The sequence below is a fragment of the Sinocyclocheilus anshuiensis genome, unplaced genomic scaffold (genome assembly GCF_001515605.1).
Source record: "Sinocyclocheilus anshuiensis isolate Anshui unplaced genomic scaffold, SAMN03320099.WGS_v1.1 scaffold282, whole genome shotgun sequence".
Classification (NCBI taxonomy): domain Eukaryota; kingdom Metazoa; phylum Chordata; class Actinopteri; order Cypriniformes; family Cyprinidae; genus Sinocyclocheilus; species Sinocyclocheilus anshuiensis.
This window is the reverse complement of record NW_015544154.1, coordinates 56,354-74,861: the sequence shown is the minus strand read 5'-3', so window position 1 is coordinate 74,861 and position 18,508 is coordinate 56,354. Positions and strand designations below refer to the sequence as shown.

The 18,508-nt window shown below is 36.3% G+C and overlaps 1 protein-coding gene across 1 annotated transcript in view; it reads left to right on the top strand.

The window, feature by feature from the left end:
* Positions 1-18,508, top strand: part of LOC107695325 (rho GTPase-activating protein 6) — a 35,464-nt gene that overhangs the window by 7,043 nt on the left and 9,913 nt on the right. Inside the window, 3 exon segments of the mRNA XM_074187040.1 lie at positions 8,596-8,752; positions 12,400-12,468; positions 18,018-18,301. Coding sequence (XP_074043141.1) covers positions 8,596-8,752; positions 12,400-12,468; positions 18,018-18,301 — 510 coding nt within the window.

The window sequence follows — 18,508 nt, the reverse complement described above, 5'->3', positions numbered from 1 at the left end:
TATATATATATATATACTTATATTGTTTATTTTTAATGCCAGAGAAAGTTTAGAGACTGTGGATGAGATTTATTTTTGGTTTATGTGTTTTAGAACTTGCCAACTATGACCTGTAGTGGGCAGTGCAGTCTATAGCTTTAAGTTATAGTCAACTTCCAATAATTACACTAAACACAGGCATGATAACAAATAGCTTTATAATATTGACTTACCAACATTAAGTGATGAGTGTATAAATTCAGACGAATCAGATTTTTCATAGACATCATGGAAAAGTATAAATTTAGTATGTGTCAGTCTTCCTGCATCATCTGAGCATCCGCATCAAACCTGCAAACACTGGATTTTACTCCTGTCCACTCTTTTGGGACAGGTCTGTTCCTGTTCCTGTCCATCCTGTATCAGGGTCATATGATCATATTCACCTAAAAAGCACTATGTTACGGCCAAAACAGGAAGAGAGCATCCTTGATGTCAGGGTCAGAGGTCAAACAGATGAAACGGAGGGGTACTTCTCTTTTAATGGCCGGATATGAATATTCTCATGTGTAAGGAAAACCGCTGGGACAGTCATCACTTTGTTTAGTTTTTTTCAGTGAGAATGAGAGTCCAAAGATTTTCATGGTGTGTTACTGCCAATGATTTATTAGATCTCATATATAAACAGAAATCAAAAAGAAATGTTACTGTTTCTTTTTTATTGAAGCACGTCACTGAGGATGAATCTTTCCTGAATCTTACACGGTCCTCCCTAAAATCAGCCAAAAAGGGCTTTTGTTCAGCACCCTTCTAAAATGATGAAGGCTCTTTTGGCAGTCCTGATGTTGTGAAAACAGTATGATTGTGGATGGATGGTATAAGTGATGAAGACATCTGGACTGTATTTTCATCCCTGATGGAGATGGAAGAATCTCCAGAGAGCTCAAGCACATCCAAGCCCTGCAGATGGTAAATTAATGGCAAATCCAAGACATACCGCACACAGCCTCACACCACATTCCAAACACATTATTCAGAGCCGCACATTTATCAGCCTGAAGAAATATGTCTACTATTGGTGGCACTGTAGCTATTTCAGGTCAAAGAGGTCCAGGATATCTGGAGAAAAGCTATCCGTTGGCATGGCACTTGTTAAGCTAGCACAGGACTGTCAAAAAAAAGACAGGGACAAATACCATCCAGAAATCTGTCACTGTCATCATCTATTAATGAACTTTTTGTGATTTATATTTTGCTAGTAAAAATATTGTTCCATCAGAATACACAGATATACTTCTGAATGAACATCAATCCAGAGAGATGGTGTACACTCTCAAAAAATAAAGGTTCTTTATTACGATCTGGAGCCTTTAACATCCATGGAAACTTTCCATTGCACAAAGGGTACTTTATGGAAAAAGGTTATTTAGATTATTAAAATGTTCTTTACATTAAGAAACATAGTTTTTAAGAACTGTTCACTGACAGGTTCTTTGGGGAACCAAAAATGCTTCTTCTATGGCATTGCTGTGAAAACCCCTGTTTTGGAATCTTTATTTTTAAGAGTGTAGTTACAGTATTTACCAGCAGGGGCTAACTGCTTCAAGCTAACCAGGCCAAGGGCCAAACCATGGCCACTTGTTCTAGGGCCACGTTTGTCTAACAGTTTGTTGTTACCTTGTGCTTGTCGGGTACTTCCTGAGGTTTTGTGTGTTCGAGGTTGAATGAAGACTAGTCCGGATGTTACTAACAGTGCCGCTCGCCAATGAGCTCAATCTGCAGTCTGTCAGCTAGCCGCACAGAAGCACTTTAATAGGATCATTTGCTGAGCCATCAGGCACTGACCAAACAAACATCACAAATATACTCTCACCCACGCACAACACAGGCACCACTAGTGAAAATACTTGTATTTCGAATTGGTATTCAAATGATTACAAGTTATGTTACATTGAATTTTACAATTTTGTAGTAATTAGCATACATAAAGAAGCACCTTGCCCATTCAAACTGCTTGGTTTATTTAAAACAGTTATATTATTAGTTTAGGATTTTAACCTAGGTCTATTTGCAAGTTACACAAAAGCTACACTACTAGACTAACTGTTCTGTTCCCACACTCATGCTAAGAACTACTAGCCTAAGTTTTGACATAGTGTTAAGGTTAAGTCATGCCTCGCCTAGAGCATAAAGTGAGTCAGAACTGCCACAGGTGCCTCTTTAAAACAATGAGCTGACATCAGCGCCACAGGTTTATGCAAGACCTGATGATCATGTCATCCTGCATGATTTGAGAATCATCTTGTGCTTTAATATAGAAACAAACACATTTTTTAAAATTTCATTTAAATATTCATTCAGCAAGGATGGATCAAAGAATGCATAAAAATGTGACAAAGATATTTACTAAAGATTTCTATTTCAAATAAATGCTGCTCTTTTAAACTTTCTATTCATCAAAATTGTATCAGTTTCCACGTACATTTTAAGCAGCACAACTTTTTTCAACATTGATAATAAGAAATGTTTATTGAGCAGCAAATCAGCATATTAGAATGATTTCTGAAGGATCATGTGACACGGAAGACTAGAGTAATGATGCTGAAAATTCAGCTTTGCATCACAGGAATAAATTATATTTTATATAAACAATAATTCTAAATAGTAATATTATTTCACAACCTTACTGTGTTTACTCTATTTTTGATGAATGCAGCCTTGAAGAGCATTAAAGACTTTAAACATAAAAACTGAAAACTACTTCTAAAGCAACCAACCAACCAAAAAAGGAAAGAAAGAAATACCCCAAACTTGTCAATGGTAATATTTATCTGGATTTGAAATTTCAATGTAGTGTCAGACTTTTGAACTTTTTTAGAACACACTGAGCACAAAGACTCTTATAGTATCTTGCCTTTGGCTGAAAGGTTATCATGAAAAAGTGGAATCTGTGTAACAGATAAAATTGAGATCTGTGAGGTCAGCACAGAGTTGAAAGGTCAAACTTTATGTGTACGTGCTCATCACGAGGCAGCTAGTTTATGAATGTATAGTGTGTGTTTGAGTTTTACCACTCCACCTTCTGCCTGAAGCCCTCACATTTCTCATTTTTTCCTTCTTTTCCTTTCCTGCTGTCACTGTCTCCCTCTTTCTTCATTATCATGCTCTTCAATTTTTCTTTTGTCCTTGCTATTGTTTTCATTTCTGTGAAGAGGACAGGCTTTCAACAGGAATGAACTTATGAATACACAGAGAAGTGTTCCCACCTCCCTGCAGTGGGAGGTGGGAAGGGAGGACAGTGTGTCTCCAGTGTTTATTATGCTGATGATGAGTGACCGTCTGACAGGGGAACTCGTTCAAAGCTCTGCTGTATCACTTTCAGGCTCCTCCCCCTGACTGAGTGTTTATGTGAAGTTTGCTCTTGGCAACCCCAGGGCTGCACTCTGATTTACATGAGTACATGGCAGATGGAGAGGACAGACCTCTCTCTCTCGCTCTTTATCCTTCTCTGCTTCTGTCTGTCTGTCTCATGCTCAGGTCGGATTGGCTGTACCTGTCTGAAGAGTCTGAGAAGATTGCTCATATTCACAGAGTGTGTGTTTCTGTCAGACACACTGCCTGTCTCCCAGTCTGCAGGTAGAGTGAAGGGTGTGTGAGTCAATTTACATATTCAATGAGCAAAGTTGATGTTTTATTGTGGCTGCAGTTTTTTACAGTCTGAGACTATAATGAATGTGTAGAATATATTCAGTGAATATGTAAATGCTATGATAAACAGTAAATGCTTGGGGAATAGCACACTCATAGTGTTTATGATGCCACTGTTTGCCACATGTGTTTGTTTGAGATGGTGTATAGTGCGTTTTGAGTGTGGCTAAATCTGGATTTCACATGTTTAGCTACCAGCTACCGCATACTGTTAGGGAAACATATACAGTCCTTCTGTTGTGTATGTGTACAAGTTCGACAGAAGAATATGGATTTATAGTATGTATCTACCTAAGGGTTAGTGACATGACACTCTTTTTTTTTCTTTGTATGGATATATGAAGTTATTCAAAAATGGAATTTCAGTTTTTGAATAAATTTTTGATAATTAAGTGGTGCTTAAAGTAAAAAACAAAAACAAAAAAACTCTTACTGTAGATGGTGTAATGGCTGGTGTAAAAGTTTCATAAAAGACTGCATTTTTTTTTTAATTAATTTTTTTTTGACAATTCAAAGTCAGTGTGTGGACTGTATTTCAGGGTCATTATGTTTTTTTTAATATCAGATTTGTAGCTTTTATTTAATGAATGTGAATGGAGTAACTCTAAGAAAATGTAAAAACTGAAATTTAATATTTGTAAAAAATAATTATTTTATTACTTCGAAAAATGTGTTAAAACTTGTGTACACTTGCATTTAAAGTGCAAAGTATTTGACTATTTTTGACTTGATGGGTACATCACTTGTCATTAAATCATAATGTTTTTGTGAATTAAAAATGCAAGTAACAACACAAAAATCACATTTCTGGACACGTAACTTTTACGATATATTTTTTTTATGATCTCAGACTACCTAATTTATCACTGACACTTATTTAAAAAGAGTGGCTGTTTTGCTTTGCCTTATGTTTTTACATATTTATTTATCTAAGATTTTGGTTGATTCTGTGACATCCTTCTGTAGGAGACAAATCATAGCAGAGATACAGCAGTTCCCTTTTCACACTAAAACAAGAGCATTGTGCCTGTTTATGAGACTTTACTGCCTTTGAAGTGGTGTTTAACATTTTTCATGTCAGTTTCAATGGCTTTAAAACATAAAACAGACCTCAAATTCCTTGGGATTCAGTTTTCTTTTGTTGACTTTATCCCATCAGGTGTATAAATATAACCACTGATTAGGCCACCAGCATTACACACAGAATGATGAATTTAGTTACTTGCTCTGAGGGAACTTCCTTTAGAAAATGATACATACTTAACAGGATGCAATGGAGGGATGCTGGCAGCCTAAATCAGTCTGAGGAGTGAAAAGAGCCCTTGTTCGAAACCTTTTGGTTTCCTTTGATGCTAAGACTGTCCGAGGTTGTCTTATTGTTTAGTTTTGTAGCTTAGAGATCATCCACTGTGTGAGCAGATATTGGGTTTGCCTTTTTGTTTTTGTCATTTGACACTATTGTATTGCTTAAATGGATAATTCAGAAGGGCTGACTGCTGCTGTTTTATTTTCTCTCGTTTTTCTTTCAGTTCTCTAAATGTGCAGAGAGATCAGTCTGGTCAGTTTGGTGTGTTGCTCAAAGAGCAGAGAGGTTCTCTGTAACTTTCCACTGTATGGACACTTAGCTGTTTATGTTCTCACACTTTATTATGCGCTCACATTTATGTACATTCACATGCATCCAGGCGCACCAAAACAAGCCACAGATGTAAATGCTCACCAGATGTAGTTGAGACTGAATAAACAATAGAAGTTTATCACTGATATATGCATATAATACTCGTTATCGTCACAAGAATAATCTGATTGTGATAGGAACACCAGGATTGTTACCGGATGAACTGTTATACAAGCACTTATTATTTAAAAGGGGCATCTGGGAACTATCAGCATGTTTCTAAATACAAGTATTTATACAGAGTTCTCATGAGGGACCATGAGCCAGGTTTTAAGGATCAGGAGACAAATATGGTCAGAGCTCAAGAAGTATATGAAGTTGAAATCAGACAAGAATTCTGAAAGGAAATAAGAGCATGGACTGAGAAAGACTTTTTAAGGAATAAGCTATTGTTTGCTCTGGATGGCTAAGAAATCTCTTCAAAGTGAAGTGAAGTAGTTTCGCAAAACTGTTTACTTTATTGTTCTAGTACTCGAGCAACGATATTTATGGACCTCTGATGTTTTTATCTGGGTCTTTTCATGCACTCAGGTATGTCTGCACTTGGATTATTTGTCTCAGACATGAATGCAAGAACCTGATTTACACGTGGACATGTTGTAGCAACCTGTTATTTTCCCTGTCAAATAAATTACACTCAGAAATAACCAGTGATTGGCTATGATCCAAATTGCTATAATTTTTCTCAGAATTGCGATTGAGATATAAAAAGGTCAGAATGGTTAACAAGTCGTAATTTCCTTTTTTTTTATTCTGTGGTGGAAACGACTTCCATACGATCATGATTAGTTGTGTAAATATGTGTATAGGTCTTGGTCTTTTCATGGACTGATGGAGCTTCCTGCATACAGTCTTGTCTTATACTAGACTATTTCTGGTCTCCTCCCTCTGATATCTCAAGATGTGCTTGGGTTAGTAGGGTTTGATTATTGGGGGTTAGAGTTTTTGTATATTTTATGAACAGCCTCTGCTGAACATTTTAGGGCGCTTTTGTGACTATAAGTTCTTAAGAATGAGTTGTCTTGTGTTGTTTTCAGTTTTTCATTTTTGCACAGAGAAATATGGATCATTGTTCAGAGTGTGTTTTTTCTGAGCTGATATACTCTAAAATTTGCTTATTATTAAATTAACGATCATGGTCTTTACCAGCATGTACTTAATTTAGCCTGAATAATAACATATACATTCAAAAAAATGTTTTTTCTTTGTAATTTGAGACATTAACACAAGACTCCTGATACGTCAAATAGGATGTGTGTGTTGCGTTTGTCATGACTGTTTAGTTTTATGAAGGCAAGTGTTTCTCACAAAAGCCTTTGTGTCCAGTAAATGAGCACAATACTCCTGATGAATGATGGTGGTTTAGGTTTCAGTGGGCTTTGAAGTATGGTGTAATGCTTCATGTGTTTGTGTTTTGCTCTTCCCTTCGTTCCTGACCTTCACTTTTTTTTTTTTCAAAGCAGGGACAGTGTATGTGAGAAAGAGAAGGGCATGTGAAATAGAATTAGGGAGGAGGGGAAAAGGAAAAAGACTTTGTGGCTTGCATTGCCCTGAGGCCTCTCTCATCCTGCCACCCTGAAATCGCAGCCACAGTAGTTTTCATGTCTTTTTTTCTTGTAAGAACATCACTTAAATCTTATATCTCAAAGATCCTGTAAAACATTAAAGCATGTTTACGGTTCCATAATAAAAAAGCCTCCTTTATGCACATTGCTTGAATATGAATTTACAATAATAACTCAGAATGCATAGCAAAAAGAGATGCCCTCAGTAATACCAGTTTCCAGTAGTTTGTAATTTGTGGTTAGTTTCTACATACATCTGAAATACTGGTATCAACCGGGTGTTTGATGGATCTCATGCTGTTTTCACTGATCTCTATTATCAACAGAGCACAACCTGTGAGCTCTGTCCTTTTCTCCACACCGGTTGGCATATTGCGTGACCACAACTCGAGTGGAAAGTGACCTCCCACGTGGACACAAGAAAACACATTACAGACACACTCCTGCTTTCAAGTAAACCCCAGTGAGATGACAACTCAAGCGTTTGTTTAAACAGTGAATGATTGGAGCTTTACAACCAGAGAATCAGGCCAAATGGCCTCATGCAACTTCTTAATTGTTTTTGGACGCATACACTCTTAAAAATAAAGGTGCTTCAAAACGTTCTTCAAGAGATGCCATAGAAGAACCATTTTTGGTTCCACAAAGAACCATTCAGTCAAAGGTTCTTTAAAGAACCATCTCTTTCTTACCTTTCTATAATCTGAAGAACCTTCTTTCGCCCCAAAGAACCTTTTGTGAAACAGAAAGGTTCTTCAGATGTTAAAGGTTCTTTATGGAACCATTTAGACAAAAAGGTTCTTCTATGGCATCGTGAAGCACCTTTATTTTTAAGAGTGTAGTTTCAAAGTTTTTTTTTTAACACATATGATTCCTAAAAATTGGATATGTACACTTTCAGGTTGATATCTTTCGGTTAAAGAGGACAAGACATTATGTTTTGATTTGTTATTCTAGCAGTATTCAAATAAGCACTGAGGTTGATAGGCAGCAAATTTCCTTTCAGTAACTGTTTTGGCTTTCAGTTCTTCTCATTGTCATCACATCAGTTGTGCCACAGGATGTATGCTGTCAGAAGAATTACTTTAGGTCAAAAAAAAAAAGTCCACTAGCTATTGTATGTTTACCCAGTACAGTGCTGCTGCCAAATCTAAAAGTAGCCGTCCTTGAATCCAAATTAAAAAGAGAAGCTCAAATAGTGTTTTTCTGATATAGCATGTTTTAAGTACTTAGACCTTACTTAGTACTTAGTAACCCAGACAGAGCCTTTTAGGGCATGTTTATCCAGACGTGTTCCTATTAGGGAGAAATCTCTAAAACTATGAATGTCTAAAAATCTCTCTTAAAGACTGTTGGAAGTGATTTCACACCTTTTAACCCCAGCTTTTGCTGCACAATATTTGATGGTTGGTTTGTAAGAGGTGTGCAAAGCACTTTAACTGCAGTATATCACTTTCAGCAGGGTAAATCCTGCTCTTGGCGATACGCCTGGCTGCAGAATTCCAACTCTGATCAAACACACATGAATCAGCTTCCCTTTAAAATGACAAACAGGTGTGTTCGAGCTGGGCCGCAACCAAACTCTGCAAAAAGGCATGCTGAGACCGAAAGTAATGCGTTCACTGTTTCACTTCTGCTTTCTTTTTCTGTCTGTCTATTTCTCAGGGTGACCATACGTGGGCCACCATGCTGGGGCAGAGTGTGAGGCTGCAGCCTGTTTCCATCCAAAGCCTCTCGGAGCTGGAGAGAGCACGTCTGCAGGAGGTGGCCCTTTACCACTTAGAAAGAAGAGACCTGGACTTTAAGATCAGCATCCCTAGAGGTACATTTCCTTTTTAAAATGTCTTGTTTTGTGATGACTGGTAATCATGCATGACAGAAGAAGTGCATAGATTTAAATACTATATTATAAATTGCTTGAGTCACAGTCTAGATATGATTATTTTAGACAGATGCTTATCGAATTCCCAAGAAACCCATGCAGATATTATATTACAGTCAATTCATAGGTATTTCAGAGGGATTTCCAATCTACCAGATAAGACTGCTGAGAGGTGAAAGTGAGATTTGTGAGATGGAGTACAGCAGTGCTATACCAACAGAACATCTAGATTGTTGCATGGATCATGACCCAAAAATAGGTTCCAGGTCACTTTGTCATAGACGGCAAGGAAGAAACCGCTCTGAATCCAATTAATAAAATATAATCAACCATATTATCTTGCATAGTTATAAATAGACTTATCTCTTTCTATTATAGACATATCTTTTGTTGTTGACGCCAAAGACTGTGTCTCTAGTCAAGGTATTTTAAAACAAATTCATCTGTCACTTGGTGGAAGTCGCCAAATTAGGCAAACGCCAACATGGACAGATTGGGTGTCATGTCCTTATCCCTGAAATCCAAGAACAAAACTGTGTGAAATATAAGACAATACAACCTTAGCCCAGTATTTGTTCCATGTGTTTGCCTTCTGCTGCCGTTTATGCCATTTGTAATATCGTTGAGCCTTTGCAATTCATTGGACTTATACATTTCATAATACATTTCAATATTTGTTTTTTTTGTGTGCATTTGTACAATAAACCGTTTTGGTACTGCTGAGTTGCCTTTCGGGTCAAGAAGCAGAATCATTATTAATAATAATTGACAAAACCACCCCTGTTTGTTATTTGATAATGTGAGATGGCATTTTGTTATCATGTGAGAGTCTCCTTATGTCCCACTATGGATGGGAAGTGGTATTCCCAGCACGTACAAGCAGCTCCACATGATCAGATCAGAGAAGGTTATCCTCTGTTCTCTATAGTGGAGTTTTCAACTGGTCATCTGTGAGAAGACCTCAGCCGGCACTTGGGGAAGCAGCCACCACAATTTATGGGAATATTTACGGAACATTTTCCTCCCAAAGGAGAAATCTGTCAGATTCAGCCTGGTGGTTTATTCAGCCGCTCCTCTTGGAATTGTCATCAACGTGTATGGCAGCTATTTTTGGGGAAGATGAATGTCCTTTGGAGAGTTAAATGAAACTTTGTGAAATGCACTTAAGAGAATTCAAAAAGCATGTCATGAGTGACTGACCTCTCTGTTTGGCTTTGGTTATTTTCTTGGTTTGTTTGTGGTTATTTAAAAGTTAAGTACTTTAAACATTTTGCCTGTAATATTGTGATTCCTAATCTTTGTAAACTCTAGCTGTATGCAGCCTGAAGCTGACAAACAAATCATTGTTTTATTGTAGTCTCTTGCTTTATAAAAGTGACTCCTTTACTTTGTTTTCAATCTCTGCTTTGGCCCGAAGAGATTATTTATCCTGAATTAGGCTTATATCTCAGCATGCTCTCTGTTCATTCCCATAATCATCCTCTCTCTGATGGGAGCTGATGGGGGGCTTTAGCCCATGATGTCTTGACTTGTGGGGAGGGTTGGGGGCAGTTGCCATGGAAATAAACTCTCATTTCCTGCAGCCATGGGAATATGACCCCACCTAAAGCCCCTCTGGATGGGCTACAATCCCATTTAGTTTTCTCTATCGCTCTGTACATCTTAACAAAGCTTCTTTTAAAACTTTTTCCCCTCAGCTCAATAACTCAGACCTCTTCTGATTCAAACCACACTGTAAAAAAAATTCCGTAAAATTTACGGTAAAAAAACGGCAGCTGTGGTTGCCGGAATTTTACCATAAAAAATACTGTAGCAACGTTTTAGGTTTTACGGTTTAACTTTAATTTACAGTTAAATACCGTAATTTCATTAACTGATATAATGTTAATATACCAACCTACTGAAGTACTGAAATCTGTTTTGTACCTTTGTAATACACTGATAACCACCAAATGCAGGTGGTGATGAGAAAGTCACATGATGAACCAAAGCCCATCACAAGCAGCATTTAAATAATAACATATATTGAAGGTGCACAGTGTCATTCACACAAACACCATCATGGTAACACTCATGAAACTGAAATAATGCAATAAACATTCATTTAACAACATTAGGTGTAACACACAACCCTAATATACAAAACTGATAAGAAAAAAGATAGTTATTTCAACAAAAAAACATAAAATTTGAAATGTAACGCAGGGAATTCTGGGAATGTCAATTTACGGTTATTCACTGTAAATTATACGGTCTTTTTCACTTCCAAAAACGGTATACTACTGTAAAATTAATGTCCAATACATGTAATGTCCAGTACAGTTTTTCACTGTATATAGTAGGGGAATTTACCGTTAACCATTTAACAGGTTTTTACTGTAGCATTTTTACAGTCTTTTACCGTTAAATTCACAGTCATTTTTTACAGTAAAAGTATTTCTGTAAGTTAAAGGCATAGCAAAATGGAACCAAATTACCAGCACTTACAGACAGGAAGAGGTTTGAGTGTAAACATGTCTGTTGGTTTGAGTTTAAAACGTTGCAGCACTGTGGGGGAAGTTTTAACCTAGGGAACAGCTATTCATCACATTTTTACTGTGGGCCGTATAGCAGAGTACATCAGAGTTATGAAAACACAGACAAAAGGTGTTTTAGTTTAGCTATTCTTATTTTCAGCTCCAAATTTGGAAAGAATACTCTTTCTTTGAAGCAATAAATTAAGGATAATTGTGGTTGGTTATTAAAGGAAATGTTTCTGCTTCTAATTTTGTCTTACTCAAAGCCTCCACTAATATAGTTTTTATATAGTGCTATAGTGTTTGCTTTGCCAGCTCTCTGCCCATTCTTGGAGATTTCACTTTACTATCAGCCATCTAAATGGAACACATTTTATTTTTGGGAATGGGAGACTTGTTGTTACATGCATCTGTTTAGGTGTTTGTGTTATGTGCCACTACCTATTTTACGTGTTTTAAGCATAATATTTACATTTTTATATAATTCTGTTTAAAAGTTTGGGTAAGTTATTTATTTATTTTAAGAAATTAATACTTTTATTTGGCAAGACAATTTAAATTGACCAGAGGTTACAGTGGACACATTTAAAATGTTACAAAAAAATCTATTTAAAATAAATGCTGTTGAATGAACTTCCCATTCATCAAAGTATCCGGGAAAGACAGAATAATAGTAATAAATGTTAAAAAAATAATAATAATAAATGTTACTTGAGCATTAAATCAGCAGAATGATTTAATATTAGAATGATTTCTGAAGGATCATGTTACACTGATTTCGGTGTAAATTCAGATTTTCCCTCAGTAATAATTTACTCTTAAAAATATTACAAATTGAAAACAGTTATTTTAAATTGTAATAACAGTTGACAATATCACTATTTTACTTGCATTTATTTGATTTTTGATCAAATAAATTAAGCTTTGGCAAGCATAAGAAATTTTCAAAAAACATTTTGAACATAACATTTTTAGAAATTATATTTTGTGTAATTATGTATGTATAATTTTATATAGGTGTCTACGCAAAAGCAACCATAATGCTGTTTTTTTTTCTTTTTTTATCTCCAGAGATTCGTAAAAGGAGGAAATCACTACGAAGAAAGTTTGACTCCTTCTCAAAAGAAAAGAAAGAGCGAGGTAAGAGATGCTTTTATGTCATTTTTCAAATAAATCTCATGCAACCTGTGTGTAAATGACTAGAAAGGCAATGGTTTAAACTTTGTAAAGTCTCACAAAAGAAAATTCCAAAGAAAACATGGTTTGTCTTTGTGATCATTTTTGAATGAAAAATTAAATGATCTTCCTCTGAAGTGCCTTGCTATTTTTGCCAAGGTCTACCATCAGCTATGTAGCTATTGCACTGCATTAGCAATTAGTCACATTATTAATGGTCACTTCTCAAGATAGACAAAATCAAGCCCCACCCTACATTTTTCTTGTTGAATATCCCATTTTACTTTTAAAGGGGCCATCGGATGCAAAAGTGTGTTGGAAGTGTGTGTACACATCCATCCTATAATGATAAAAATCCACCCAGTGTTTTTTTTTAAATCCCTATTTTAAAATCCCCTTTCTCAAATCAGGGTGTTCTGAGATTCCTGTCAGAATGACGTAGTTCTGCACAGGCCCCTCCCACGATAGTTGATTGACACTAGAGTCTTACCGTAGACCTGCCCTGAGTGAGCTGTCATCAGTCCGCCCTTGTGTTGACTCCGGTGCAGGGGAAGACAAGAACGTCTCCGATTACGCGATTGAGGTGTTTTGTTGTTGGATGTAATAATGAACATAGCAGTCGTCATTTACTCCCGACATCTGAGCCACTGAAGACGCAGAGGATTAACGTTACTTTCATTTTGAAGGGAATGCGCCGATCCCCGATCTGCCTAAATGCGTCTATATTCGCGCGAATCATTCGTGATCCAGCTTCATCAACAGAAGAAGTGAGTATAAGGTTTTTTTATGAATCTTTGCAAATCGCCTTTCCTAATAACGTGCTAGTTAGCCAGTTTCGCGGCTGAAGTTTACAGTCTGCTCGTCACTCCATGGAAGAGAGGGGCGGGGGCAGCAGAGCTCATTAGCATTTAAAGCAACATGGACTAGAATGGTGTGCTGAAAACAGAACTGATTTTGACAGGGTAAAAAAGGTGTTTTTTACACTACCATTGAGAAATTTTAACCAAAGTATGTTATAGACTTTTCATTAAGACCCTAAAGAATCATATCAACTTGTGGAAAATGGGCATCCGATGACCCCTTTAAATATGCCACATTATGGAAGTAAAATGGGTTGAGAGCGACGAATCGGATTGTATTTAAGTGCACCATGTTTGTCAGACAGCATTCCTGAGCTCATGCAGTCTTGTAATCTTTGTTTAACAAACAACTAATAAAACATATAGACTTAAATGTCAGGTCTTTAAGTATTTGCTTTTAGATTATTTTCAACTACAAACAAATGATAGTGAAACTGCATTTCAAATTTCATCCAAATGCCAACTTATATTTGTCGACTTATATAACTCTCTTTATGACGTCATTGTTAAACCATTACTACCGTACTACAAAACGTCATTCTTTGGTGATGCTTGTGGACAGTAATGGTAGACTATAAATGGCTGTTTCCTCTGTGGATCCTCTGACTCTGGTTGCCAGGACTGTTTGGTGTGTCACAGTTCTTGCAAATCCCACAGGCCTTTAAGACACACAGCTTTAAGACTTTAATATGCAAGACAATGTGTGCATCCCTATGAATGCATATACATTGGTTTCTCTGTATTTTGAATTCATCTTTGTTTTTATCTTTTTGTAGGATCATTTAAAATGCAATTGAGGCAGTCAGTCGTTTACATTATTTAGTAAACTGATTTCCACTTTGGTTAAAAAAATATATAACAAACATGATTAATGTAACAATTTCAAAGAAAAAAGCATATAGCTTTGTTATAGCTTTTGGAGCGCCACAATCTTGCAGTACCACAGCGTGTGACGTAATGCTCCATTGGCCAGTGAAGTAATATAAGCATTTCTTATTTTAACACAAATGTGCTTGGTTTTCAGTTTCACCATAAATTGGATGAATATCCAACATCAAACTGTCTAAATCACGAAGTTTTGATCGTGGTATCCCAAACATTGTTTTCATAAAGCGAGGTGCAACGTGATGTAAACAAACGCTTCATACAATATCGTTCATGTCACATCTTATTGTTATGTCAAACCTTTTAGACATATTTGCATTACACTGGCTCGTTCACCATTAGTGGTATGTAACATATTTTGTGTTCACCTTCGAGTGTAAATAAACCTGCTGTTAACAGAATGCTAAAACTAATCACCTATCTGAACGATCGGGCTAGTGCTACTTCCTCAAGAAAGTTTATCATTCTGACGTGTTTTAAGTCTTGTCAGTTTAAATATTAAAGTGTTTTAAGCCATTCAAGCATGAGACAACACGAAAGAGATTTCAATGCGGTACTCGTGCGCTGTGATAGATCGTTTCTGTGTGCACAGACGCACACAAAAAACCGCAGCTGGGACAGCATGCGAGTACCAAATTAAGTTCTCACAAAAAAATATGTCAGAATGGCTGTTTTGACGAGTTTCCATGTAAACACGTATTGTTTCCGACCCGCTCTTCACCCCAAACCAGCAGGGGCAACCAATCCTGTGACGTCACACACTGTGGTACTGAAAGATTATTCAGTTTACTAAATAATGTAAACTTGACTGACTGCTTCACTTTCGACTTTAAGAGGCTAAAATAGTGGCTACTGACTCACATACTGATACCATCTAAAATATTATAAACCATTCCTTCATATTGTATGTGTAAACAGTAAAACCAGTTTTTGTGAGGGTGCTCAACAAAAACTTGAGTTGTATTGATTTAATTGTATTTTAGAGTTTTATTTACACTAGATTTTTTGATGTAACTACACAGTTCAAAAGTTTAGGATTTGTAAAATGTATTGTTATTGAAAGTCTCTTATGCTCACCAAGGCTGCATTTATTTGAACAAAAATACAATTTAAAATTACAATTTAAAATAACAGTTTTCTCTTTAAATATATTTTAAAATGTAATTTATTCCTGTGACGGCAAAGCTGAATTTTCAGCATCAATTTCTCCAGTCTCTACGATCCTACAGAAATCATTCTAATATGCTGATTTGGTGCTAAAGAAACATTTCTTATTATTATCAATGTTGAAAACAATGCTTAATCTTTTTGTGGAAACCATGATGCATTTTTCAGGATTCTTTGATGCATAGAAATTTCAAAAAGACTTTACTGTCACTTTTGATCAATTTAATGCATCCTTACTGAATAAAAGTATAGCAATTAAAAAAAAAAATCACAATAATATTGGGTGACACTTTATTTTGATGGTCCCTCTTGAGCATTCTGTTGACAATAAGTAACTTTGCACCTATAACTGTCATTAGATTATTAGTAGACTGTCAGCTTAATATCTGCTAACTCTTTTTTGTGATGGTCTCCCAACAGACATTCTACTGACTGCATGTAACTTTGCAAGTACATGTCAGCTAGCAAGTCTACTAATATGCTACTAACATTCAAATGAGAGTTAGTAGATACCTGTATGTAAAGAGCTCAGACTGATCTCAGAGCGGCTCCGAAGTTGCCGGAGCTAAAGCAGCACTTATTCCTGAGTCTGTCGGATTTGTTTGGCCATGTTCCTGGAGTTCAGCCAAACGCCTGCCACCTGCAACCACAGTCTGGCACTTGTTTCCAGCATGTGCGTCAGCTCAAGGTGGGGGGTGGGGAGGGCTGAATGAAGGATGGTGATAGGGTAGAGGGAGGAATTTATTTAAAGAGGACTCAATCCCCATTCAGCTTATCAAGGACTAGCAACTAGTGGACCAAACTAACCTGACCTGCCACTAGACCTTTAAGTCCTGGAGCAGAGATAGGAGAAAAGGGATTGTGAGGATAGGAGGGAGGAGAGAGGACGACAAGACTGCTTTGCTTTTGTGTCGCTTTGACAGCCAAAACAGATTAGATGTAACCTCAGTGTAGTCCTGTTAGGGTGTTAAAGATGCTATTTAACAGAGTGTGCTTTACGTATGCATCATGTCTTTGTACCTCCCCATCTACAAAATAAATAGTAGTTCAATTACATTTAGGCTGCTTTAGTAGAATATGTTAAATAAAGCTTTCTTTGAGGTAAAACATGTAAGATCCAGCAGAAACGGGTTTTTAAAAGGTGCTATTACATCTCATGTTATAATTAGTTATGAAATCATTTAATTAAATAACTATCAACCTATAGATATACAAGAGAGGCAAACTTGTAACAGTTGTTTATATATTTTTGTTACTTTATTTTTCATTTATTTATTTTTTGTTTTATGTATGTGTATGTATGTATTTATTTACATTTCCAAATATGTTTAAGAAGTATGTTGATGTGCCATATGTTGAATAGAGCTTTCTAGATTTAATCCGTGGGCAGATAAAGATGTTTTCCTTCTTAGCACAAGAAAAGCAAACAGCAGCTACACATGAGATCACTTACTGAACAGCTGATACTGATCATATTAAAACTGAAGATATGTCTGAATATATGTCTTTATATGATACTTTCAAGTCATGTAAAAATCCACATAATGTCATTTGTGGCCCATAGATCTTAAAAGTGCAGTATCATTCATAGTCCAAAAAAAAAAAAAAAACAAGCCACAAGAGACAATCAAATATGAACTTTAAAGGACAGTTCATGCAAAAATGAAAATTCTGTCATCATTTACTCACCTGTATGACTCTCTTCTGTGGAACATAAAAGAAGATATTTTCTCCATACAATGGAAGTCAATTGGCATCAAAACATTCTTCAAAATATCTTCCTTTGTGTTCCACAGTAGAAAAAGTCATAGTGGTTTGGAACAACATGAGGGTGAGTAAATGATGACAGAATTTTCATTTTTGCATGAATTATCCTTAATATTTGTTTGTCTCTAAGTCTCTTCATATTACAGGTGAATAGGGTAAAAAAAAAATAGATATCACTATGCTTTCCCAGCTGATTAGTCACAGTACATTTAGACAATTACAAATTTCATAATAAAAACGGGAAGTTTAGTGTATGTACAGTAAGTGTTACAGAAATGGAGATGCAGGATTAAAAAAAAAACTCATTTTGAGAAAACTGCTTTTAAAGATATGTATTGTAATTGAAATCTACAGACGCAAATAGATAAAGTGTAATAAAGTAAACAATTAAATGTGTGTTTTGTATGTTTCCTTTCCACTAGTCTGAAAGAAGACAAGTTATGGATGCAAAATCTCAAAATTGACCTGAGAAAAAATAGGCTAGGATAAAATATAATAATATAGAATATATATAATATAAAATAAAAACTATAGGATAGGAATTGATAATGAGTTAGAGGTTTTTGTGATGACATTCGATATGTGCAGAGTCATTGTTTACTGAAATAAAGAAAGAGTTTGACATGTTTCACACACTCCCTTCCTGAAATGTAGTGTAAAACTAGTCCAAAACTCCAAAATGTTGACACACGCTTCATGTTACATCTAAGCAAATAAGCTTTGGAAACTATAGACACTAAATATCAAAATCTATCCATGTAATTAAAATGAATTAAATAGTCCATAAGCCTACTGTTAAGGTCATCTTTCTGTTAACTGTTTGGATTCTTCCAGAGTCTGCGGCCAAAGCATTCGGTATCCCGCTCGCCCAGGTAATCGCAAACGACCGGGCATACAAGCAACGGCAGGATGCCCTGAAAGAGAGCCGACGGGACTGTCTGGACCTGGAGGCCAGTGTTCTTCACTTCCGTGCCGAGAAATGGCTGCACAATGGAAACCAGCCGCTGGGCAATACAGCCTTATCATCACCTGATGCTGCCTCCTCACCAGCACTGGAGGCCCACAGCAAACCTCCCTCATAAGCGCTCATGGACAATACCTCACGCACACACAGACGGGTAAGTGCATATTATCTTTAAAACCTCACCAACATCCTCATCAAAAATCTTCTAAAAGCTGTGGTATGTATGATTTTGGTCTTTTGATCTAGTAATCAGGAGCTGATTATTAAAACACAGAACCCAGGTCATGTTGAACATCTAACCTGAAAAACATCTGCAATTCATTATTACACATAACATCAAATGCATAACTTTCGGCCTGAC